The 27000-nt window shown below is 42.0% G+C and overlaps 1 protein-coding gene across 3 annotated transcripts in view; it reads left to right on the plus strand.

Annotated features, from left to right (window-relative positions):
* XPO7 (exportin 7) overlaps positions 1-27000 on the plus strand; it is a 58208-nt gene that overhangs the window by 24540 nt on the left and 6668 nt on the right. For 2 of the 3 annotated variants that reach the window (XM_077306014.1, XM_077306016.1), the window contains 19 exons: positions 176-268; positions 2476-2580; positions 4978-5143; positions 7587-7660; positions 9240-9359; positions 10530-10676; positions 11528-11700; positions 11997-12190; positions 12798-12903; positions 14039-14174; positions 14743-14816; positions 15619-15699; positions 17478-17541; positions 20851-20959; positions 21747-21853; positions 22583-22671; positions 23252-23359; positions 25170-25252; positions 26766-26980. In XM_077306014.1, coding sequence (XP_077162129.1) covers positions 176-268; positions 2476-2580; positions 4978-5143; positions 7587-7660; positions 9240-9359; positions 10530-10676; positions 11528-11700; positions 11997-12190; positions 12798-12903; positions 14039-14174; positions 14743-14816; positions 15619-15699; positions 17478-17541; positions 20851-20959; positions 21747-21853; positions 22583-22671; positions 23252-23359; positions 25170-25252; positions 26766-26980 — 2244 coding nt within the window. The remainder of the gene's footprint in view (positions 1-175; positions 269-2475; positions 2581-4977; positions 5144-7586; positions 7661-9239; positions 9360-10529; positions 10677-11527; positions 11701-11996; positions 12191-12797; positions 12904-14038; positions 14175-14742; positions 14817-15618; positions 15700-17477; positions 17542-20850; positions 20960-21746; positions 21854-22582; positions 22672-23251; positions 23360-25169; positions 25253-26765; positions 26981-27000) is intronic. The other variant, XM_077306015.1, reaches the window with a different exon arrangement.

Raw genomic sequence — 27000 nt, forward strand, 5'->3', positions numbered from 1 at the left:
CTGTATTCAGAGGACAGCGGGCTTTATTTCTAGTACTTAATATTACACATAGCAAAAACCATCAATATGTTCATGGCCAAAGGGTCTGCTTTATTGTGTTATAAGATTTGTTATCTCTGTGCCTATGCATGTTATCCTTTGTAATTCAACCTGGCACTGCCCTTCCCTTCCCTAGGACAGTGTAGAGCACTGCATCATAGGAGTGACAATCCTGTCTCAGCTAACAAATGAAATTAATCAAGTAAGTGGTACAGCCTTCTTCAGTGAAGTAAGTGTCAACTTTTCTCATTCATATTGCTGTGTGCTGCTGTGTGTCTGTGCACTGATTTTGTCTGTGCAATCATGTCCTTCGGCGGTAAGAAATTGGCCCTTTCTGGAATTTTAATCTTTTCCATTTCTGGCACTTTCTGTACCTCTCATATTTCAGGTACTCAAAAATAAAGTGCTTTTAGAGGAAAGTGATGGTGATCTGAAAGATTGCCACAGTTATGAGCTACCTCTCCTGTAAGGAGATGTGGTGCTCAAAACTGTAAAGTCCCCCAGTTTCCTACAGCTGCAGTTTTGTGACAGTAAAGGATTTTGTGAAATTTGAAAGCATAACCCAGTCTCCAACCAAATAAAATAGACTTTTCTCCTTCTGTATTCCCTGAGCTATAGAGCCCAGATTCTATTGCTCACTGACCTACTTTTGATTAGGGCCAGTGGCTCTCTACTTTTTTACTGTTGAGAAACCCCCGAAATATTCTTCAGGCTTCAAGAAACCCCAAAAGTGATCATGCAGAATATGGTAGGGAAGCATAGCTGTCTACATGCCCACCTGGGGCCCTCTCTTTCCCATTTCCACCAGGCCCATCATTGACCCTTGCCACCCCTCCCCCGTGGGTTATCAGCTGATAAATATTTAACAAATGTTTAAAATATATAAAGTTAACTCCTACCAATTCAAGAAACCCTTCCACGGTCCTCAAGAAACCCCAGAGTTTCACAAAACCCTGAATTAGGCTGACACATACCATCTGTTCTTGTTTCAGTAGTCCTAGCTTTCCTGGGACTACATTTAGAGGGGCACCAAAGTAACTTACTAATAGTTAAGAGTGAATCAGTTCCCAAAATTTGGATGGCAGGTTTAAGTTTTGTCTTGCAGCTGCATTTTATGAACTGTTATGAACATGAATGGTTCGTGTGTTCTCTGTGGTCATATTTATAAAGCTGCCACTCCCTGCCACCAGATCAGATTAGTGAGGATCCATGGTCTGTGTTCCCATAACCTGAGCACTGTCACATCTGAAAAGCAAACCGTTGTCCCTGAGATAGTTCACAAATGGGCTCCTCAGCTCTTAACAGTCTATTATGTGACTTCAGATAGCGAGTTGTGGATATTATGGTGAGCAACAAATGAGATGTAGACAGATCCGATTCACAAGGCACCCATCCAAGGAGGAGAATTCCTATGTAAACTTTAGTACTACAGTTCTATAAGCCCCACTTCTATAGAACTTCTCTTCAGATTGTGCCCCATGTAATTAGTGTGAGACAGTTTCTGCTGTATTTACCAATGTATAACTAACTCTTTTGCAGTCACATTAATATCTTCTTAAAGGTCAGCTCGTTCTCTTGTGCTTTGTACTTAATGTGTGTTACTTCTTCCCACATGACAGTTTCTGGAGTGGCTGTCTGCTTTACAGTGCCAAGAAACCTTTTTTCTCACTATCATTTCATACTCAAATCTTTTATTGTTCTGTATGTTGCCTGCATTGTTAATTTATTGTTTATTCTATTATTTTCTTCATGTAAAATATCTTGGGGATTAAATAATGGAAAGAGAGAATATAAATCTTTAACATAAAGATCAACCTCTGGTTATTGTATTTGGCGGAGGGGACTTTGTCATAGGCAGTTGCTTTAGTCTGGCAGGGTTTTTTTAATACCACTGTTCCCCTGATGAGCTCAGGGGCCTTATAAATGGATCTCACCTTACCATGATCCTAAATTACTGAGAGAAAATAGCTGACCCAAAGTCACCTTATGAATTTCATAATGAGCAAAGAATTGAAAACGTGTTTCCCAGGTCTAGACATTAACGTACTTCAACACACTGGCTTTCCACATCCCATGCAAAAGAAGTGAGCCCTTTGAAGATACGTATGGGGTAGATCAGCCACTGTGTTTTCCCAAGAGCTGGAACATGGCTGAATATTTGTTCAAACCATACCTATTTTTGCACCTTTTACCCCTCAAGGCAGTTAGTGTAGTTTTATCAGCAGTTCAGTAACAAGCTATCTGCAGCATGGATACCATTTTTGTAGAGTCATGCAGTGGGAAAGAAACCTCTCAGTTTAATTCACTAATAGAAAACAGTATGTGGAGTGTTCTGCTCTTTATGAGTTCTGTTGAAAAAGATTCCTATAACACCTTGCATTTAGTCTCTTTACAGACATTTGACTTATAACTATAACCCCCTCTCTCTCTTTCTAGGCAGACACTACACACCCTCTGACCAAGCACAGGAAAATAGCCTCTTCATTCCGAGATTCTTCTTTGTTCGATATTTTCACACTCTCTTGCAATTTACTAAAACAGGTAAGGAGGAGATATAAGAGTAGCTGTGGCATAGATGGTTTTCTATACCTTGGACAAACCTCACGCTTTTAATGTTATTTATTTAATTAACATGCCATCTCCCCAGAAACCTGCTTAAGCTGGCATACAATCATAAAACCCAAAAATACTCGAACATTAAACCAAGAGCGTGTTAAGTGCATAAAAACAGTATAAAGCAATATTCAGTGCTCCATAAAACAGCCCTCAGGCTAGAAGCAGGCATGAAAACAACTGCGAAAAAGGTGGAATTCTTCCATTAACAACCTGAGTAATGAGAGATCTTTTGACCTAGCACCTAAAGGACAGTTACGCAGCTACAAGGGGAGGTCATTTAATGGTGGGGCATTATCACTGAAAAGCCCCTATCTATGGTAGTCACCTGTCTCAACTCTGTGGGCAAGACCACAGAGAGTAGTGCTGCAGGTGATCATTATGGGATGAGGACGTGGATCTACAGGTACTTCAGCCCCAAATGTTTAGGACTTTAAAGGTTTTTTAAAAAAATACTGAATCGAGCCTGGACACAAATAGGCAGCTAATGCAGATCTTTCAGCCCAAAAGTACTTAATCTCTTCCCTGATAAGTAGTCAGGCTGCTGTGTTTTTGCCCAGTTGAAGTTTCTAGGCTGTTTTCAGAGGCAGCTCTAAATAAAGAATGCTATAATAATCCAACCTGGATGCAATCAAAGCCTTGACCACTGTAGCTAAATCATGCTTTTTGAAGAATGGTTGTAGCTGTTATATCAATTCGAATTGATAAGAAGCATGTGTCATGTACAGAACCTGACCATCTAGCTGTAAGGTAGGATCTAACGGCAACCACAAGTTATAAACCTGTTACTTCAAGAGGCATTTAACCCCCTTCAGAACAGACTGACTCCTTAATATTTGAGTGGCTTTGTCTTTGACCAACTGTACCTCAGTCTTTTCTGGACTGACCTTCAGTGAAATAAGGAGAAGTCACCATGGATTTAACAACCTCGTGGTGTATCAAGAGCCAGCATGGTGATGTGGTTAAGACCAGCAGCCCCTAATCTGGAGAGCTGGGCTTGCATTCCTCCACATGCAGCCAGCTGGATGACTGTGGGTTAGTCACAGTACTCTTAGAGTAGTTCTCACAGCAGTTCTGTGAGAGTTCTTTAGCCCCACCTACCTGACAGAGTGTCTGTTGCGAGGAGAGAAGGGAAGGTGCTTTGAGACATAAAAAGCAGGGTATAAAAAAAACTTTTCTTCTATCTGAAGCCTCAAAGAAATGCTTAAGTGAGATAAGAGATTTAATTACCTAGACTGGGGCAAGCACTCCCCTCCTCCATCTATTTGTGTGTATTAATTGAACATTTATCTACTACTTGCACCTACACTCAAAATGGCTTCCAATATATTTCAAAGAACACAGTAATAAATATATTAAAATAACGATAGAAGACACAGAGACAGATCTAAAAATAGACAAAGGAGAAACCTCCACATCCAGAGACAACAAACCTGAATACTAGTGGTAAGGGTGACATTGTTAAAGCCTCTGTGCCTTTTCAGTTAGCCCTCCAGGAAAGCTTGCTGGGCTACATAGACCACAGGTCTGACCCAGCAGTGCTCTTGAGTTCACATCTGCAGCCTAAAACAACTGACTGTGTGTTGCATTTTTTAAAATTATGTCTCATTCTTCCCGTGGTCTGAAGATAGTTGTACAGTTTTGCCCAACTTTTACTGGAGACCAAAGCAGTTAAAATTCAGCAAACCCCCCCCCCCCCCCCTCCAACAAAAAAAAAGGAAAACTCTTGCTAAAATAAGATAGCCTAGCTACAGGATCTACTATCGCTGGTAGGCCATTCCAAAAGGTAGGTTCCATCACCCAGAAAACCAGTTGGAGTCCAAGTGGACCTTTCAGAAGGGATGCTTCCCAAAGCAGCTGCTGGGCCAAGCTTAGATGGCAGCTTGGCCTGGATAATGGAGAAGTAGGCCTTCAGATATGTTCCAAATCATGAAGGGTTTCAGAAGTTAAGACCAGCACCCACATTATGCTACTGTTCTAGGGGAGAATGACAGGAAGAGCAAATATGTGGAGCCAGAATATGGGAGAGCCAGTAAGGCTGCCAGACTTGCCATATCTTTTGTTAGGTTTTGTGTAATTGGTTAGGGACAATTTTTTTTTTTAAGTCAGGGTCTGTAGCCAATCAGAGTGCCTCATTGAACAGGGAAGCGAATCTGGTAAGAGATACTTTGTTAAATAATTGTTTTAGTATCTATGGAATCCAACTCATTGTGGTAGGAGGCCCTTGAGACAGAGTCATGCCAATATAGAGTCAATTCCTATTAGTTTATGCTCATATCTTCCAGACGTGTTACCTTTGTGGCTGTCTCTGTTTCCTTTTGGTAGGCTTCCGGGAAGAACCTGAACTTAAATGATGAAAGCCAGCATGGCCTCCTCATGCAGCTCCTAAAGCTCACTCACAATTGCCTGAACTTTGATTTTATTGGTACGTCAACAGATGAATCCTCGGATGATCTCTGCACGGTGCAGATCCCAACCAGCTGGCGATCAGGTAATGTTCTTGGTATTCTGTAGCTTTTAGACTTTGTAAAATAAGTGACAGCAGGTGGCTGAGCTTCCAACTGTTGTGTTATCTTAGTTACTGGTTTCACTTTTGTGTAATCCTCATACAAGAAGCTGAAGAGGAAGAAGAGTTGGTTCTTATATGCCACTTTTCTCTCTACCAGAAGGAGCCTCAAAGCACCTTACAATTGCCTTCCCTTTCCTCTCGGCCCAACAGACACCCTGTGAGTTGGGGGGGGGGGGGGGCTGAGAGAGCCCTGATATTACTGCTCGGTCAGAACAGCTTTATCAGTGCTGTGGTGAGCCCAGGGTCACCCAGCTGGCGGCGTGTGCAGAAGTGTGGAATCAAAACTATCATGCCGGATTGGAAGTCCAAGCTCCTAACCACTACACCAAGCTTGACCTTTGGATCCTCAATCTTGGTGAAGTGATGTTTAAAAACTGAGATGAGCAATGGGAAGGCATTTCTGCCAGGCATATGGCTCCCTTTATATGCCAGGCACATGGCTCCCTAACCACTACATCAAGCATAGCTACACAAGCTCTTTTATGTCACGTTCCCTTTCTGCAGCCTGTGGCTAAGAGTGGGAACAGTGAGCTGGGAAGTTCAGATATTGCTTCCTCCACATATTCATTAGATGGCCTTAAGCAAGCCATTATTCTCTTATCCATGTATACGATGGAGATAATATGGGCTTACCTTACATGGTGGTTGTAACAATTACTTAGACAGTACATGTGAAGCAGGTGAGTATTCAGCATGGTTTATGTACCTATTTACCTGAAAGGAAGTCCAGGTTTCTTTCCCCAGGAGAAGAAAACACAAGGCTGGCTTTAAGTATATATGCAAGTTACAAGCATATAAAGTAATAGAAGACTTTTTGTGGTTTTTAGGAAGTCATTTTACCCTCAGAGTGGTCTTCCTTTTAGGTAAATACAATAAAATCTAAATATTAATGTAACACAGCAGCTGCTGCTCTGTCCTGAAAAAGGTCATCTGTGCCGCCCAGAAGGCTTTCTTTGGGCTGGACTTTAAGCAGGGAAGACTTGATTGTGGTCCAGGAACACCATAGGACCCAGCAGCTGGAGTGGTATGGTAGCTGACATGTGGAACTTTCTGCCAACTGATAGTCCCAGCTTCTTAATGTTCTGGCAGCTCTTAACAGATGGTGCAGCATTTGGTGAAGCTTCTTTTATTATGTAAAACAACAACAAAGAAAAAACTGCACATCTCAGAAACGGTTTCAGTTTAAAAAGTGCAATAGATTTGAATTATAAACTACTTGGGAAGCCCATCTGGCTGAAAGAGTATAAATACATCAAGTAGATGATAAAATATGTTACAAGGCTAGAGGATTTAGGCTAATTCCCAGCCTGTACGAGATGCAAATGCTTTGAAAGAGTGCCTTACCTCTTAATGGCAGCCAGGGGTAGGCTAAGATGGCATCTTAACCCAAAACCTTCCACAATCATTGGCTGCTGCTGCTGGTGTGTCATCGCTCTGTATTTTAAACAGTAATTGTTTTCTCCTGCTATGCCCCTACATGTTACTGTTATTCTTCAGAAGCCACTGAATATTTAAGGCCATCCATTTCTTTAAATTCTGACATAACTATGCTTTCTAAGAATTTTATTACTAGCTTTGTTTTGTTTTAGTTGTTCCAACTGTATTGATGGATTACCTTATTTTCCAATATTCTGTTTTCCATAAGGATCAATATTCTGCCGGAGTGAGCTTTAAAAGGATAACAAGATAGGGGGACTTTCTTTGTGAAGGAAGCTTGTAACTTGGGAAGGATTTATCATGGAACATGTTCAGAGACTGAAGAAATTATTTAAACTAAAAACCTGGTAATGCCAAGTCAAGGCTACCCAAGCAGGCTTTCAATTACTATAACTCCTCATTCTTCTTAAGTGTTGATTCTTTCTGTAACTATTTTATTAACAGACAGTTTTATAAATAGTAATAGTATCATAATGTATGAAAAACATGAATAGAACATTTCAACAAGGAACAAATAAAAAGTAGCAATAGCAGATGGTGTTTCATAGGTGGGTATAATTAGACAGGGCTTTATTTTTGTTTGTTTGCATTGTTCTCCAGTTCTGTGATCCTAGTCCTTCCACATTGCTATCTTATGCCATCTGATCATTTTTGAAGTATTTTTGTAAGCCACATTGAATCTCTGCAAGAAGGGCCAGCTATAAATGAAATAAGCAAATAAAACTGAATACTGCATTTTAACTGAACATTTTCCCACATTGGCTTGTTATAGCAGAAGACATTGGTTGTCAGCATCATGGTGACAGTTTGGAACAGAACTTCATTCCTTGCACTAACATTTCTCTATACGGAGCAGAATTCTGGGCCTGCCTGAGTGTTCTTTGGCATACGATGGAATTCATAATGATGTATTACTTTTCTTTTCCAGCATTTTTAGATTCCTCAACCTTACAACTGTTTTTTGACCTCTACCATTCCATCCCTCCTACGTTTTCACCATTGGTAAGTGTGGCATTTCTAATTGGGCACAGATGTGCATCCTTCCAAAATTCTCCATGGTTGGTGGCATAATTGGCCACAATATCAGGACAGATCTGAGTTGCATGCATAAAATTGGCCAGCTGTGTATTTCCCCTTTCCTCCCACAACTTTTATAGTGTCATAGCAGTCTGTACTTCCATTTGCATTTTTTATATTAACCAGAAATAATTCCATTAATCCAAACTCTAAAATACTACAGTGTTTAACAAGAATGCTCAGTTGTCACAATTGTGATTTATCCGTTTCCAAGCCAGAAAAAATCATCAGTTGCCTTCTAAGCAAATTATTGCTTTAACATTGCACAGGTTTATAAATGTAAAGTGAAGGTGTGAGGGGAGGAGGGATCATTTTAAAAATGAGAGAAACTGAGGATTATTTTCAGTTTGACTAATGGAAGGGGGTGAAAAATCTCTGATGAAATACGTTCTGTCTTGGAATGCTAACAGAAGTGTTTTTTACAGCAGTGAAATGTTGTGCTTTTTCCTTTATTGAAAAGTGCTCTAATAACTGTGTAACATAACCGGAACTATTAGGCGATTTTAATACCTCTATAATTGAGATATGGAGACTTTCAAATCCTCTTGCCCTGTTTCAGATTCTCCCATGTTTAATTGCATGTGAAGGAAACTGTCTGGATTTTTAAGTATTTGTGACTTTTTAGCTGTAATGCAATAAAATCAGTTAATAGGGATCCAATAGCCCTATAGTAATGATGAAACATTTTGATCTAAATGTGACTGTGGAAAAAAGAGATGCACCAAATCAGCAGAAAATCTTGATGTACAAAAGAGCACAGAAACCACGCAAACCTTGCTTTTTCTGAGGTCCATGCTGATAAAAATGCAGATATCAGGTTTCTGATCAGAAGAAAGTTAAAATGTGGTAGGATTTTGAGATACATACTTGAGGAATTCTTTAACCTCAACATTCATGTTTGCTGGTAATCCAGTCCTGTAATTTGTTAGTACTGAGGCAACCATTAGTAGAAAGCTGTTTTGAAGTAAGGAAGCTTGGCTATAGGGATTAGGCTAACTCCACTGTCATTTCTGGTAAACCGGTGCAGCAGGTTTTGTATTGTTTCTGAGCACTGCTGACTATATGGTGAGAAATCTATTTTAAGGCTAGATAATAGTTTTCCTTTTGCTTACTACAGTTTTGATGGGTTATGTTTTAACATTTTTGTTTACTGTTTTCTCAACTGGAACACATCTAGCTTATGGCTAGGGTGCACAGTTTGCTGTGCTGGATATATTTGAACATTATTGAGTAAAACCAAAGTCTTTAATTTTATAAATGCTCTAAGCAATTCACTGTGTCTTATCTAAGTTTTGATGCATGGTGCATTTTAAAGTTTTTTTAAAAAGTAAAGTTTAGGTCTGACAATGAATAATTACTGCTTGTATTACTCCCCCCCCACACACACACACACACACACTCTCTCAACCAAAAAGGTATTCCATAGCTTCAAAATGTCTGGGAATGTTAAACATCAAATTTTCATACCATGTGACGTATGGTTCCTTATTCTGTTTCTTTTTAGGTCTTATCATGTCTAGTGCAAATCGCTTCTGTCCGTAGATCCCTGTTTAACAATGCAGAAAGAGCAAAGTTCCTCTCTCATCTCGTTGATGGTGTTAAGCGAATACTGGAAAACCCCCAAGTGAGTCCGTCCAAATTTGTAACAGGAATTGGGTTTTGTGCATTCTAACAAACTGCTTAATATAGTTGCAGGTGGGTGCTCTGAATTACCTCCATTAAAATAGGGGAAAAAACGAGAGCAGGAAAAGAACCCTGAAAAACTATAAGGGGTCTTTTTGAGTATCCAGTGCACCAGCAGAAGCATTCCCAGTCAGGTCTGCATGGGTCGGGGCGATCTCTTCCTTCCGTATACAGATCATGTAGACAGCTCCTGCTGCCAGGCAATTTAGACCACCCAGCAGTAGAAACCCTCCTAGTCTGACCAGTGTGAGGCAAGGAGAGGCTTCCCCACCACATGCAGATCCTGGGGACGCTTTTCCTGCAGAGTGGTTTAAACCCTGCTGCAAGAGAAGCCAAGCCAGCCCCAGGGTTAGGCTGTTTGTTTTTTGTTTTTGTTATCATACTTGGATCTATTGGAAACCCCCCCCCCCAAACAAAAACAAATATATATATATGTGTGTGTGTGTATATGTGTGTGTGTGTATATACACACACACACGTATATATACATATACATACATATATGCTTCTGAAAAATCCCAAGTCCAAATACCATGCTGGCATTCAGACCTGGAATTTTTGAGAAATACCCAAAATAATTTGGCTCCAATAAATCTGAACAAAAAAAGTGGAGGGTGTTTTTCCCCCCACATCCAGGGGCAGCGCTGCAACTATAGAACAGTTCAAAGTTTTGAGTTGTACGAGTTTTTTCTTTGGTTGGACTTATGCACCACTTGGTATGGCCTGTCAGAGAGTTGAAATCATAGATAAGTGTACTTACCTGCAGCCTTTTAGAGTTCTATGCACTGGACTATGAACAATAGGATGAACTGCAATGGTTTCATGTACCATCGCCATTAGTACTGGTATTGTTGTATGGAAATTTTACAGGAAATGTTATAGAAATCGTCATCACTAATTATTGAAACCACTGTTACTATTGTTTTTACTCAATGTTATGAATTTTGCTGTACTTATTATCCCTATGTTCTATGTAAACCACCCTGAACCAAAAGGGAGGATGATATAGAAATAGAATAAATAAACAAAACTGGGAGGAGATTTCTCATTTCAGTGCTGAAAGCCATTCAGGCGTGATAGCCTTACCATATCTTCTTCATTTGCTTCTCAGAGCTTGTCAGACCCAAACAACTACCATGAATTTTGTCGACTTCTGGCTAGACTTAAAAGCAATTACCAGCTGGGGGAGCTGGTGAAAGTGGAAAACTACCCAGAGGTCATTCGCCTCATTGCCAACTTTACAGTGACCAGCCTACAGGTGGGAAGCTGATCTGTTCACTTTACTTTGTCTGACCTAATAATTTTGGAACTGAGTGGGAGATTATGCAATCTGTAATCACATTTCAAATTAGTAGTCGTGTTCATTCAAGCTTTGCATTTCATTTCCATGTGCCCCCTTTATCTGAAATAAAATTGGTAGCTACATGAAACCAAGCTTTCATCTGTACCAGTTTTACTATGTTTTGTATACCAGCCATATGATGCATTTATTTTATGCGAGTCTTTTGTTTATTGCATTTTACTTAGAATGTTTAAGCCTCTTTTAAGTTCCAGATTCTCAATGTGTGTGAATTTTTATTCTCTAGATTTAACTGTTCAGTTTTCACTATTGTATCTACTATTATAGCTGGTGTTTTACTAATCCTGTTGTCTTGCTTATTGGATGTCCCAGCCTGTTGATTGTATTGACTTACACTGTGTAATCCACCTTGAATCTCAGTTAAAAAGGTAGATGGTAAATAACATAAAATAAATGCTAGCTAATTTTAGGGGGGGGGGGTTACTTCTTTATTTAGTCCCTCTCTAAATCTGTTTTTATTTCTACTACAAAATATTACTAATTTTATCCCTATCCCTACTACAAATAATACAAATATATGATGCTGCTAAAGATTTAGTCACTTTATTGCTGCTGTTTTGGAATACTGAATGCTACAGTGCTGGTAGCATTAATTATTTTATATTCTCTGTAATATGCCTTGTGCTCCTTTGGACAGAGGGTAGAAGTGCTTGAGAGAGTGAAGAGCAGCCCAGCAGAATGGTAGCAGTGGCAAAAATTAAAGCAGCATTCACTGAGGTTGAGCATCTTCTTTCCTTTTGTTTTTGCAGCACTGGGAATTTGCTCCAAACAGCGTACATTACCTCCTAAGTCTGTGGCAGCGGTTAGCAGCATCCGTTCCTTATGTTAAAGCAACAGAGCCACACATGCTGGAGACGTACACACCTGAAGTCACCAAAGCTTACATCACTTCTAGGCTGGAGTCTGTGCACATAATATTGAGGTAGAGGCTAAGAAACCTCTATTCCTTAGTACTGCTGGACCTTTCCTCTTTATCTGGCCCAAGAATTTCTGAAAGTATCAAGATAGCCCTGGAAGGAACTCTAATGAGAGTTTCTGATATGTCCTCTAAATTCCACCAGCACTCCCACAGTCCCAATGATTATAATGATTTAAGGACCTAGGGTGAAACTTGGGGAGGAGAGGGTTGAAAGAGAGAAGAGCCTTCATATCTCTGTCAGGAAATGTGGTTATTCACTCTGCTACAAACAATATTTTTGCTGCTTCCTCCATATACAGAGATGGCTTGGAAGATCCGCTGGATGACACAGGTCTAGTGCAGCAGCAGCTCGACCAGCTGTCCACCATTGGACGCTGTGAATATGAGAAGACCTGTGCTCTCCTTGTGCAGCTATTTGACCAATCAGCCCAGACCTACCAGGAGCTTTTACAGAGCGCAACAGCAATCCCCGTGGATATAGCAGTGCAGGAAGGTATGTGCCTAATGAAGTTGGCAGCCAGCCCTAAGGGCTTTGCACAACTGTGTATTGCTGTGTAGTGGGTCTGGGAGCTTAGTTCTTGTTGTCTTTGAATCAACTACTTTTAACAAACCTTTTGAAAACAAAATATGTTTTTGTCTAAGTGCAAATTAAAGAGTGGTGTAGTACAAGTATCTTAAATGAAACTAGGAATTTTGCCTATGAGGCAAGCGTGGTAGGACATCAGTAGGAATATGTTTTATCTGCTGCCTCATTTTCTGTAGTTTCAAACAAGTTTGTTGAGAAAGGCAACAGAAATAGTCAAGGACCTTAGAATGTAAGAACTCATAGAAACTGGAAACATTTTAGCACAGAGATCAGATGGAAAATGAAAAATATTAACCTATTTATATATTAATTGAAATGGCTGTGTCAGCTTCTTAAAAGCAACTGGGAGGGAAAAGAAGCAGTAAATAGATTTCCTTCCCCTTAAATCCAGCTGTCCTTAGTAAATGGTCTAGCTTATCCTTTCCATAATTAATGTGAAGTCTTCTAGGCCTTCATCTTAGTTTTGCAGTGAGTCACTTCCGTGGATCTGGACTCTGGCCTCTTCTGCTTTCAGGACGCTTGACATGGCTTGTCTACATCATTGGGGCTGTGATTGGTGGCCGAGTATCATTCGCCAGCACGGATGAGCAGGATGCAATGGATGGCGAGCTGGTTTGTCGGTAGGAGCCACTGTACTCCTGAACTTCTCATAAGCATTTCTTGAAGAGTAGCCTCACTTGCTTCCCTTGTACCATGCACCCTTTCTCTACAAACTGAAAACTCTTGCCTCGGGAAGAGCCATAAGGAAAAGTTGACAAAATAGTGAAACTAGTGTCTCTGGTGGTTGGATAAGAAATCCAAAGTGAATGTTACCCTTTGTTGTGGCACTCCTACTTTCTATATTGTGCATAAGGTCGTAAGTAGTTGTTGGGCACAGAAGACATCTTAAGAATCTCCTTTCAGTTAAGAGTGTGCCATCGATAGTGGTAAAAATGACCCTTAAAAAGACCATGGTCAGTGCATGGGCAAACCTGAGAAGCTGGAGGAAGCTAGAAATAACTTGATATGCCACTCCCGTGACTAGCAAAGCCAGAGTAACTTACACAGCATGAACAGGGAATCGATCTAATGTACGCAGGAGGCAGAATTTCACTTTCCTTGGCTCTAAATTTTTGTATATTTTTAGCATACCTTCAACCTTTTTAAAACCAAGCCCAACCTGAAGTGGATTTTTGTGCTAAGCCACTTTCTGATCCTTTATGGAGGTTTCAGATCAATTTTCATGTGGACTAGAAAAGAGCAAGAGTCCAGTAGCACCTTAAGGACTAAGAAAATTTGTGACAGGGTATGAGCTTTCAGATCTGAAGAACTGGTAAGGGCTATCTTCTGGATCACTAAATCTTACTGTTATGCCCTGCAAACTGGCACCTGAGCCAAAGAGCTGGTAATTAGGCACTAGTGAGCCATAACGAAGCCTGTCTCAGTCCCAGCCATTGCCAGTATTTAGCCTCAGTCACAGTCATAGATGGACTGACCTTGTGTCTGGAGCTTGCTAGCAACTTGTCACTTTGTTGCGGTGTTGCCCTGTCTGTGCAGTGGCTTCAGCTTTAGTCTGGTGTGAAGCATAACAAGAGGCTACCTTGCAGTTAATCCTGTAGTCTCCTGTAGGGAAGTGAGGAGAGTCTTCGTTTTAATGCTGACTGCTAGCTTTGGTCTGTGCTCAGCAAATACTATGCCTTCTTTTGTGGATAAGAAAGACTAGCTGCCTGGCCTTCTGCCCCCTTAACTTATTGTCTTGTCCTTCTCCCATCCCAGGGTTCTTCAACTCATGAACCTGACAGACTCGCGTCTGGCTCAGGCAGGCAACGAGAAGCTGGAGCTTGCCATGCTGAGCTTCTTTGAGCAATTTCGGAAAATCTACATTGGAGACCAGGTGCAGAAATCCTCAAAGGTAAATCCTCTTGTTAAAGGTGTATGTCATTCCTTCTTATCACTGACATGTTTTCAAACTACTTTATATCCTAGTAGCATTTAGGCATTTCACATCTCAGTTTCCTGCTGTTGATTTGTAATTTTGTGGCCTTTGACAATTGTCTATAATTACTGCCAGTGCACAATTTGCATATTGCTGCTTATCCCACCCCATCCCAGCATTTGAAACCTGTCTGTTTTGCACCTAAAAGGTTTTAAATTCCCTCATTTGAGGTAACTACATGAGAAGCACCTTTAGCTACCGTGCAACAGAAGGTCACTTTTTCCACCAAGATTGCCAGGCAGCAGGAAGACTTGCAGTCAAAGCAAGGGCAAACATAAAATGGCAAGGTCCTAAGATCCTTGGAGGGAAAAGGGCCTGGGCCCTCTGCTCAGCTGGCACATATTTCCGTGTTAGAATTTTGGACTGATCATGTCGGGGTCTATTTGTTATACAAGGAGAGTGGCGCATATGCTGTGATTTTGCAGGCAAAATTGCATATTCCATTGATTTTTTTTTCCACTTGCTTTTTACCTTCCACTTCTAGCTGTACCGCCGTCTCTCAGAGGTCCTGGGGCTGAATGATGAGACCATGGTCCTGAGTGTCTTCATAGGGAAAATGTAAGTGCCACTGCAGCTCCTCGAGAGTGTGCCCTTCACCTCATCGGAGCTCAGAGTTCACATGCTGTAGCTTAGTTAATATGCACTGCTGACAGGTGCACATAGAGCTCTCTAGCTCCCTCATTGTAAAAAAGAGTTTTGCCTCCAGCGGTTGCACGGCCTGATAAGAGAGCAGTTTAAGGCAAGCTTAATTGTGAGTACTGCCTGTCTGCTAAGACAGTCCCCTTTTGGGGGCGGGGGCGGGGGCGGGGGCGGGGGCGGGGGCGGGGGCGGGGGGGGGGGGCTAAGACCAGTACTAAAGGGTGGGAGACTTGGCAAAATCTCTTTCCCCATTAGCATTTCCTAGAATGTGATAGTTAAAAGCTCCCTTCTTGGAAGCTTGGCTTTGGGTGAATGTTCCAGGAGCTCTCTCAGTCTTTTAAGCACTTCCCGTCACCCTTTGCCTTGAGGCTCATAGTTGCAGGCATAACTACACATGGGCTGTTAGAATTCTGCAGCTGATGGTGGAAGGTGCTGAACTGCAGAGGTTTGTGTTGTCACTGCTGCAGAATTCTCTTACCCTTGCTGCAGAAATCAGCCCTGCAGTGCCACAGAATTCCAAAGGCCTCAGTTTGGGCCAGTGTAGCTTTGGGACCCAAGTAGTGAAGATTATCTGAAGGATAATTTTCTAGTCATCCAAATGTAAGTACAGTGGCTTTATGTTAGTATTTTGTTGCTTCTGTTGTCTGTGACTTTGGGGAAGGATGGAAAAGGGCACTAAGAAAATAGCTTTTCCCGATTTTTTTTTCTTTTCTCCTTGTAGCATCACCAACTTAAAATACTGGGGACGGTGTGAACCTATCACCTCCAAGACACTGCAGCTTCTCAATGACCTCTCCATTGGATATCCTTTCTGGCAAACCTCTCAGACTGGGTCAACGCACGCATAATAACTCTAAGCTGTTCCTTCACATCACAGATACATCCTGTGATTCTATCACAGGCTCCTTTTCTGCCCATTTCCCATTGTGAGATTGTTCCTTGACCTGTGTTAAAATTACCTTTCTCTATTCTGTAAGTAGCCAAGAAAAGTTAGCACTATCCAGTAGGCAGCTGCAGATTCCAAGTGATTCCATAGTTGCTTTGGGCACCAGAGGAGATGCCACTGCCAATAGGAGACACCACTGCCGATACATGGCATTTGTGTATGTTTATAAGCACAGGACATTTTACCAAGGTAGCAGATACAAGAGAGAGAAAACCCCAGTATCTGTTCTCTCCCTGTCTCTTCCAAACTCATTACTTTTTTTACACTCATGACATCTTTGCACTCAAGACATCTAGCCCCTCCATTCATTGGGGCAGGGATTGGTTCCAAATCCTGATAGGCACATCAACAAAAGCCCTCAGAGGACCATCTCCTAGTCATTGGTGCTCATTGAAAGAACCTCACCAGTCATTAAAAAACAGCCAATCTTGTATCATATGTACTGGCTTCTTGGCATACCGCTTTAGGCCAAGCCCACAGAGCCATTCAAAGTAACAATTCAAAACTTAGCCAGCTGAGTTGTCACCTGGGGGGACTCATCACTTAGCAGTCTCTTTGCTCGATCTACATCATGATGTTCTGGCAACTTTTTAAGGAGTGGTTCAATCAAGTTGCTGCGAAGCAACAATAGCCATAGTTTCCTCAGCACATCCCAGGACCATTCATTTTGTCTTAAATCATTTGTAAGATGATGAATTGGAGAAGCATGGATTAGTAGCGGACACGGTATGTTTTGGGGGTTGTTTAAAGAAAGAATTTCAGGTTTGGAAATCAACCTTGTATTCCAGCATCCTGCCCAAAAGCTTGGGTGGTGCAGGGAAGCACTGATAAATGGAGGCAGTCTGGATCACAAATAAGGAGGAGGCATAAGTAAACAATAGGAAGGTGTTTGCAGAGAAAAAAGAATTAAAATAACTCAAACAAGTACTTCAGGCAACAGGCGGAAGATGAGAATTCCATTTCTGGGTGCCTGGTCAGCTTGATTTGTGTAAATTAAATTAAAGTCATCTTATTTCATACATTAATTTTAAAAAATAGCTTGTATATTATAATTATTAATAATACTTACTATGCTGAAAATACATACATTATTTATCTTGTGGCGCAGAGTGGTAAGCAGCAGAAATGCTGTCTGAAGCTGTCTGCGCATTAGGTTGGGAGTTCGATCCCAGCAGCCGGCTCAAGGTTGACTCAGCCTTCCATCCTTCCGAGGTTGGTAAAATGAGTACCCAGCTTGCTGGGGGGTAAACGGTAATGACTGGGGAAGGCACTGGCAAGGCCACCCCGTATTGAGTCTGCCATGAAAACGCTGGAGGGCGTCACCCCAAGGGTCAGACATGACTCGGTGCTTGCACAGGGGATACCTTTACCTTTAAGCAATTACATGGGAAATGATCTGCTCAGGTTCATGGTCTAGCCATCAACCATATCTTGCAGTAGTAGCATAAGATGGAAATATGCCAATCTAGGTAGTCCCTGGTGCCCGTGAAGATTCCTTCCAAATGACTAAGGCCGTTATTTTATATAAAGAAACATGCCTCTTGTAACCTCCTGCCCCCACCATTCCTCCAGAGTTTTCTAAAAGGCTGATCACTGGTAGGGCTGTCTTGCTTTTTCCTTAACCTCCTTTCTACCTACAGCAGCGTAAGGAAACTGGTAAAGCTGAGCGCTGTGCAGTTCATGCTGAACAATCACACAGTAAGTGGTTTCTGCATCCTTTGGAACCTTCTCCCAGCAAAGGCTGGGTCAATGGTTCTTTGTTGAAGGGAATTATTTTTAGGTCTTCATTCTCAGCAGTTGCTTTCAATCCTGATAGCTTGTGTTTTCTTGGAAGGCTTCTTGTTTGTGCTGTTTTGTTCCTTATTTTTCTTCTATGTGATGTTCTTCCTAAGTCTTAAGGATTTTCTTGATGGTTACAGAAGACTTCTATATAGTCTTGCTAGCAATGAAGGGGATCAGGGTTGGGGTGAAAATGGGGACTTCAGCAGCTTAGTATGGAAAGTGGAAGGTCTGCAGATACCAAGTACCTCTGTTAGCACTTTGAACCTCTTGAATATTTGAACCTATCTCTTTCTCTTCAAAAAGATCTCAGACTTGATTTATCTCAAGTCAAGGCCAGCTTCTCCAGTCTTTCTAAAGTTACCATATATAACTAATTACTCCAGACCACAATATTTCTAGAACACTTGCAACGGGCTTTTCTCCTTGGGCAGAACATGATTGTTCTTCCAAGCAGGGCTTGCCCTCAAAGTCGTGTGACAACAAAGTATATCTGCTTTGCTTCTAACAAAGTGATACTTTTTGACCCATGAGTTTTTTAATGGCTTGAGCTTCTATATCAGCCTTATGGATGAGTCCACAAGAGATGCTGGCCTACAAAAGTTGTTATTAACCTGCCTGTCCATGCATACCTATGTGAGGCAGTTAAGGGATAGCCTGTGAGAATAGACCTTGTGCCAATTTATAAAACCTTGCCTGTGGGTGTGGTAAGCTGGACTTGATGCTTTCATGCCACAGGTGACCAGGCAAGGGGTGGTTTACAAGACCACTCTAAATACTTAATGATGTCTATGTGGGAGTCTTTTAAATAAATAATTCTTCTGGGGAAGAACATATTTCTTCTCAGAACCAAGGGGAGAGCCTGATTGTTAGAGCTTGGGTAAGGATGTTTAGCTTCTTATATTATGTCTGATGATGACGATTTATTTAAATACAGCTCCAAGCCAGCTACAAAACTCAACACATTTTTATATTATGTCCGAGAATTGTCTGTTCTAAGGGCTAAAAAGATACCTATTTCACAACAGTACTTCAGAGAACAGAACAGACTTCATAACGCTGCTGGTTGTGGATTATCAGTCAGTAGCCTTTTTCAGGACACAAGCTGTGTTACAGTTTTTTCATTTGCCCTCCTTTTACAACTCTCTGGGGAATACTGAACTGATAGAATAAGCCTTCATGACTGAGTAGGGATTTGGGTCTGACTCATCTATGTTCAAACCCAAGCACTCCAGTGTGGTGTGCTCTGCCTCCATGTTGCAAGCACAGCTCCAGGAGTTTCCTTGGAGTTGTTTGCCCCTTGGTGCCCAGTTTTCATTGTGAGCAGGAAATACAGCTCCCTGAAATATTACAGATTATATAAATACCATTGTGCAGATATTAAATAATGAGTATTTCCTGTTTTCAGTGCAAAGCAAGCTTCTAGAGCTACGCTGAAAGGACTTTATTATTTTTTATTTATTTGATTTATACATCGCCTTCCCAGACCAGCTTAGCTAGCCCCACCCATGTAGAGGGAAAGAACCCTGATGTGTGTATTTTAAGGGGCAGAAGTGCAACATCCCACTCACTTCTCAAACCAATGCAGCAGTGCTGGTTAGATGCTTTCCACCTTGTTAAAAAGATCTTCATTCTGGCAGCAGACTTGCTACAGTTAGTCTACCCACCTCAAAGTAATTTTATAGGAATGAGTGTTAACTGGTTTCATCTCCATGGCTTAGGACCCATATGGCCTCTGTAGTGAACAAATCAATCTGTTCAGTCTTAGTCGTATCACTCACATCCAAGTTTTCCAACAGTGCAACTCCAGTCCCTTGACTTTTACAACAATTGAGCCTCCACTGTCATCACTCTTTGGAACTAGAGAAGCACCAGCTGTCTTAGCTCCAGAGAGCTGTACTGAGGATCTCAAGCTATAGGTAGAGTAGCTCAGCCAGTTGGCCATTTCATTTTGTCTGGAATTTGGTGTCAGTGGTAAAGCTCCAGTCTTTTACCTAGTAGCTGCTGATGCTATAATAACATAGTCTGTGTCTTCCAGAATGAAACTCTTCACCTTATTAATCAGAAAATAAATGCATCCAAACAAATGTTGGACTATGGCTTAGAGTCCATGGCTCGTTCCACTGTTTACTTAGAAAGGCATACCTGGTTTCACTCTAGAATCTAGAAATTGCTGTTTGTCTGTCCAGGTGATGATACCAGTCCAGAAACTGAAATCAGCTGGTCACTCTGTGAGACTTTAATGTTGCCCATCTGCAATGATTTTTTGCTCTTGTCCACACCAACCCTACCGCTCCACAAATGACCAGCACTCAGCATGCAGGTCCTACTGTACAGTCATCATAGTCCACCACTGCCTCCCTTTGGACCTGGTCAGGCCCAGTTGTGGCGACAGTCAAGTGTCTTCATCCTTGTATTGGAGTCCATAGGATTGTTGTGCAGTGCTATGAGACAGGGCTATCCAGGTGGCCACAGACCATCTGGCAATGGAATATAACATGAACAACTAGAGGAGTGAGCATACAAACCCTCTCTAATCATATCAAGCAAAACTGCTTTTCTTACCCTTGTTCTTCAGCAAGCAACCTCTCTGCACTTTGACCCAGTCCACTGTATCTTTACCTGCATAAGGCTGTTCTTTGTCCTGATATTACATCACTAAAGGCCTATCTTATCTGTCTGTCCAAAATCTATCCATAGATGCTGAACAGTTTGGCACAGTAGCTCCCTCTCCCCTAAACTGCCCCCCCCCCAAATTCATTCATTACTTTGTTAATGTAAAAAAAAATCCCAGTTTTCTGACCAGACTGATAACCCCTTAGAGAACATCAGAAATAAGCAGCTTTTTCTCATGTTTAGATCTGAAGAATTTTAAACCATGCTTAAAACATTGTGCTTAGATAAATGTTACTCTGTACATTGCAAACACTGTATTATGGTAGAGGTGCAGTGCTTGCATTTTATTTGAAACCAACCCCCATCTATCAAAAAAAACAAAACATAAAATCTGGGCCTCTCAGACTTTGGTCACTTTCTAATGCCAAATTCTGTGAAAGATATCTGACATGCTAAAAGCATGAGAGCATCATTTGTAGCTATTCCCAAGCCAGTATTGAAATAAGCAAGATGTGTTTCTGACTTGTCACCATTCCCATGTGCCAGGCATATCAAGCCCACCCACCTCCCAGTTGTATGTTCCCCTTGTAATGGTTGTTGTTCTTTCGACAGAGTGAGCACTTTTCTTTCTTGGGTATTAACAATCAGTCCAACCTGAGTGATATGAGATGTCGGACAACTTTCTATACTGCACTGGGGCGCCTCCTCATGGTGGACCTAGGTATTATACTCCATTTTTATGTACCGAAACCAATTCTGGAACTTTCAACATTCTTGTTATATAGTGTCAAACAGGGATGGATGCAACTTAACTGTGAAGTTCTTTCTGGGATAGATAGGCAGTCTTTTTGGCCCAGAATACGCAACAGCTGCATGTGTGAAGATGTTAGTGTTCCAGCAAACAAAAAGGGCATAAATAAAAACATCAATTTAAAACTTTAAATTGCAGTCACCTAAAAATATTGTCATGGATGAAAATAATGCTGGTACTAAAAGATGTTCCTGAACAAGGTTCTAGTGAGCACAAGCGTTTACGTGAGCATTTACAGTCAAAATTTCAGTGTAGAATTGCTGCATTCCAGAATCAAATTTTGAATTATTATTTGTTCTTTGTGAGGGAGGAACCCATCCTCAGGATCTTGCGAGCTTCAGTTTGCTCTTCAGGCTTCCAGCTATGACCCTCTAGCTCAGCCTGAGTCCAACTACACCCTTCTTTAGGAGGGTAGAGCAAAAGAACTGTTATGCTAACCAAAACTCTGTGGTATGCTACTGCTTATTACCCGGGTAGATGAAGAAAAGGTAGAAGTAGAAGAAGAAATATGCCGAGTTGTTTTTCTTTGAATGCTGGTCGTTGGAAATTTAGCTGTTACCTTTTCGTGTAAACTAATATTCTGAGAATCACTAGATTGGCCAGTCAAGCAATGAAGCTGTGACTGACAATGGTCCCAGATTTCAAGAGCGTTTTATAATGCTGCAGAAGATAATGACCCTTTGTATTTCACTTCTAGGGGAGGATGAGGATCAGTATGAGCAGTTCATGCTCCCTCTCACAGCTGCCTTTGAGACTGTGGCACAGATGTTCAGCACCAACACTTTCAATGAGCAAGAAGCAAAAGTAAGGAAGATTCTAGCTTTTACACACAGATATTGCGATCTCTAGAGCCTCTTGTGGCGCAGAGTGGTAAGGCAGCCGTCTGAAAGCTTTGCCCATTAGGCTAGGAGTTCAATCCCAGCAGCCGGCTCAAGGTTGACTCAGCCTCCCATCCTTCCGAGGTCGGTAAAATGAGTACCCAGCTTGCTGGGGGGTAAGCGGTAATGACTGGGGAAGGCACTGGCAAACCACCCCGTATTGAGTCTGCCATGCAAACGCTACAGGGCGTCACCCCAAGGGTCAGACATGACTCGGTGCTCGCACAGGGGATACCTTTACCTATTGCGATCTCACAGATCTTTAGATAGTTAAGTCTTTTAAGACTCTTTTAAGCCAGTCTCCACAGTTCACTGTGTAGACCCACACAAAGATGCACAGATGCCTCATGTAGATAAGCTCTCAAAAGCCTGAAGGGTTATTGTGGGTGGGAAGAGGTATGCGCAGCGTATATAAAACCTTGGGAGTGATGTGTATATGTTGAATTAGGCTGATGGGGACAGTCTCTTGATACTAAGTAAAGCTGCAGGGCTCTTCAGGATTAGAGAGAGTCTGTTTCTTGGTACAGATACTAGGCTTCTGTTCCCTGGCTTTTCTCAAGACAATAGGGATTATCTTCCTGTGCAAGACTGTGCTGCTATGGGGGAGGAAAAAGTAGTTGCCTTTTGTCTAACCTACATCTTCCCTTTTACACAGAGAACATTGGTTGGCCTAGTGAGAGACCTGAGGGGAATAGCCTTTGCCTTCAATGCCAAGACCAGCTTTATGATGCTCTTTGAGTGGATGTATCCTTAACCTTCATCTTACTCCAACCACCAAACGATGTGGAGATGGGTCTTGAGGCTGCCTTGGAACTGTGGACTTTACCCATGCTTCTGGAACCTCCTGATAACATTTCAACTCAGGTGATGGGTCTCTACCTGCAGAGACTCCCTGCCAGAGCTTTGATTTAATCCCTTATTTCCTGGTTTGGTAGCCTACCTGATCTTCCTAATCCTTGTCCAGAAGCCCTATGTGTGTGTCAGAAAAGTCAGCTACAGAATATATTTTGTTTCATGCATTTTTATTCCCATCCTCCAAAAATGATAACCATGATTATGCTCTCCTCCATTAAATCTTCACAAAAGCACTTTATATAAGGAGAATGTCTTTCTGCTTTTTAGCCTTATTATCTGCCAGCTGAGCTGGCAGTATCATAGATCTGAAGGAGCCCAGTTCCACAGTGGGCAGCCATGCAGTGATATTGGCTGTTCCCGGCTTACACAGACTTGACCAAAGAACAAAGCCTGTCTGTGCCTACCTTGAAAATTTGTTTTCACCTGGGACCTTGAAAGCAAACATGATTCCTTAGCTTCTGCCTCACAGCTACCCATCCTACATGCCAATACTACAGCGGGCAGTCGAGCTGTGGTACCATGACCCAGCCTGCACCACACCTGTGCTCAAGTTGATGGCTGAACTGGTGCACAACAGGTAAGAGAATTTTGCCTTCCTTCAATGCCCACTTCTTCAAGCAGCGTGTTAATAAGCCATTCCTCTTCAGTCATTGCTAGGTGGGTGGAAGGTGAGGAGACATGAGATTGCTTTTACAATGTCAATTATGTAGAAAGTGAATAGAGAAATAATGTGTGTCTATCACTGCATATCATCCAATAAAATTATCAGTGGTTAGCTCAGGACCAAACCGAAATAAATATTTCTTCAAATAACACGTTATTATCATATTGAATTCTATAATGCATGGTGATTGTTACAAAGTTTAAATACTAGAATTAAACAGATTTGGAGATGGGTCTGTTAATGGTGTTAGCCATGTAAGTGTAATGAAAACTCCATAGTGTCTTTTATCTAGATGTTAGAGGCAAGTTACAAGATTATCTGTGACTTTCCTGTGGTATCTGATCTTAATAGAAAGATTTGTAGTTATATCCCCACTCAGAGTAAAAATATCCTTCCCAAAATAAAATGTTGTTCCTTCACGGACTGAGCTACACTTGTAGCATGGTTTCTTTATTACAAAGTAAAGCTAACTGTCCCACCCTGTCACTGACAGATGTTTTGGCTGTACTTGGCCCCGGAGAACCCTCTTTTCTTTAACCTTTGTCAAATAGCACTGAGCTATAATGCAGTTAAAATTCTTTGTTACTGGCTTTAGAGAATTTTTGATGTTCCTTAGTGTTTTGAGCTTTTTTTACTCTGAGTTTTCTCCCACTTTGTTTATCCCAAACTCATCTGTTTTTCATTTTTCAGTTCCTCTGAACTCCCCTGGTTTCTAGAAAGCAGGTACCCTGCTGCTAGTATCCCTAATTTCCCTTCCTAAGTACCACTTTCCCTCTGAAGAGTCTGAAGCACTTTTTCTCTCCCACAAGTCTAAGCAAATCTTCACAACTTATTTCCTCTTTATAAGTGGTCAAGGATCCTCCTCATCCTAGAAATCTACCATCTCTGGCCTGAATTGGGAGTATCATCTCACTGCCCAGATTCTCTCTGCCAAATATCTGTCCCAATTCTCCAAACCAGTGGTCCCCAACCTTTTTGAGGCTGGGGACCGGCAGGGCAACTGCCCGCTCGCGCATGCCATGCATGCGCGGCCGCACATCGTGCATGCGCGAAAGTGCCGCGCCTGGCGCATGTGCGGGCGCGGCCCTGATTCCAGTAAGAAGCTTCCTGGCCCGCAAGCTTGCAGCCTGGGAAGTTTTTTTACTGCGGGGAGAGGGAGCCGCAGCCCGGCAGCGGGCTGCGGCCCGAGGGTTGGGGACCACTGCTCCAAACATTCGTGTAGATCAGCTTTCAGTAAAGACTAACAAATTTCTCCTCCTCAAACAGATGTTCAACTAATGCACAGGCAGGTTCTATCATAATGCCCCTCACACTCTGAACCAGAATAAGAATAATCTCCCTCCAGCACACAGCTGCTCTATGAATTCCCAACTCAATTTTTGCTGGTCACTGAGAGCACTTGGAGCGACCTGCCGCTCAAGTGCTCTCTCTTAATGATAAATTTTAACCATATGCTTATTTCTGTTACCTCAGCATTTGGAACCTTACCTGGTATAGTGCATTTCCGTCACAGTGTACTTCCTAAGGCAGTTTTTACATTAATTAACAGCATGGGCAGTTCAAGTTGCAGCTGTATCCCTTTATGCAAGGCTAAATGAGATGGGAGGGATGGGAATCTAGTTGCTATGACAGTCCCCACCTTGTACTTTTGGAAGGCTCTAGCCCCTATCCTGTCCACCCTCATGTCTTTGCCAAGGTACAACTTTCTCCTCTTTCCTTTCAGATCCCAGAGGTTACAGTTTGATGTTTCCTCACCAAATGGCATACTGCTCTTCCGGGAAACAAGTAAAATGATAACTACCTATGGTGAGTACAGAGAAGGGAAATTTATGTTCTTTTCTTCCTGGCAGCTGCTGAACTGGCTTCTAAACTCACTGATTGACAAAGCAGAACAAGCAGAAAGGAGGGAAAAGGCCTTGCTAAGTGAATACCAGCAACTCAGCATCTCTACTCCCATAAACACTGGCATTCAGTAAAGAGTAATCTGGGAAACTCAGCTGAATTTGAGAAGCAAAACTCACTTGCTTCACCATGGTTGTCCATGATCCCATTTTACTCCCTTCTGTCATGGATTACTCCAGCACATTGTCACATATATTTTGAAAAGAGTAAACCTCTCAAAAACGGGATTAGTCAAAAGGGAAGCAGAGCATAAAGTGGGTCAGATCTATTCAGAATGTCTGAAAGTTCCTTAAATCCATAAAGATTACAACTCAGAAGAATATACAGCTTCACAAAGCACATTTTTGGAACTACATGACATTGATGGCCACTAGCTTAGATGGTGTTAAAAGGAAGTTAAACAGATTCATGAAGGATAGGGCTGTCAATGGCTGTTAACCATGATACATAAATGGAACCATTGGAGTGGGTCCTACCACTAATAAACATTATTTATGCATTACAATTATAATATGTATACCCTGCATTTCCTTTTGGCTCAGGTTTGAAGCTCTCCTCCAATTTAAATGGCTCTTCCATGGTTACTTTGGTTGGATTCACCTCACCACAGCCAAGGGGCATCATGGCTTGAAGCCACATCATTTTCCACTAACAGAAGGCAGTTCCCTCAGGAACACACTGAGCTCCCTAACATGCTGCTGTGGGAGGTAGAGTGCGCCTAGGAACAGTGGGTGGATCCAGACTACATTTTTCATCAGCAGAACAGAACTTTCATGCCTCCTCTCCCCCAACTGACCCTGAGGAATGACATGAGGGAAATCTGCAGTGCAAAAGGAGGATCAGTGGAAATTGTCCATTTGGCTGGATCCAGCCCAGCATGAGGAACAGATTAGGAGTCTGAAATAAGGGGGAAATGAGCAAAAAGCCATGCCCTCCTAATGGTGGAAAACAGTTTAGGTTCAACCCCATATTCCTGAAAAACAGTTAGTGGGGGACAACAGCAAGAGGCGGTTTTACCTTCAGTGGCCAGTATGCAGATCTAGAGGCGACTTGTTGGCTGATTCAGGAAACTGAATGGTGAATTAGATGGATTTTGCCCCTAATCCAGAGAGGATCTCAAAATGAAGCAGAAGATCTGGCTCTGAGATGCGGCAGTGTACTTAGTAAAAGGTCCCGATTATTTATCTCTAAATTTCATTTTCCCTGAGCTAACAGAGGACATCTTGTTGGGTTTTCTCACGTCATTCTTCAGAGAGGCAGGATCGAACCCCCACACCCACTTCCTAGCTCATGCACTGCGGATTCCAGTCTTCTTCCTGCCTTTCATGGGAGCGCACTGAATCTTTGTCTACCCATGCCTGTCTGTGTTTAGCTTGTTACTTACTTTCATTTTTCTGCTACCGAAATTCTTTTGCAGGAAATCGAATTCTTACGCTTGGGGAGGTTCCAAAGGATCAAGTGTATGCCTTGAAGCTTAAAGGGATCTCCATCTGCTTCTCAATGCTGAAGGCTGCACTAAGTGGCAGCTACGTCAACTTTGGTGTCTTCCGTCTTTATGGGGATGATGCACTTGATAACGCCTTGCAAACTTTCATCAAGCTCCTGCTGTCCATCCCACACAGTGATCTTTTGGTAAGCTAGTAGAGCAGTCG

The sequence above is a fragment of the Paroedura picta genome, chromosome 12 (genome assembly GCF_049243985.1).
Source record: "Paroedura picta isolate Pp20150507F chromosome 12, Ppicta_v3.0, whole genome shotgun sequence".
Lineage (NCBI taxonomy): Eukaryota > Metazoa > Chordata > Lepidosauria > Squamata > Gekkonidae > Paroedura > Paroedura picta.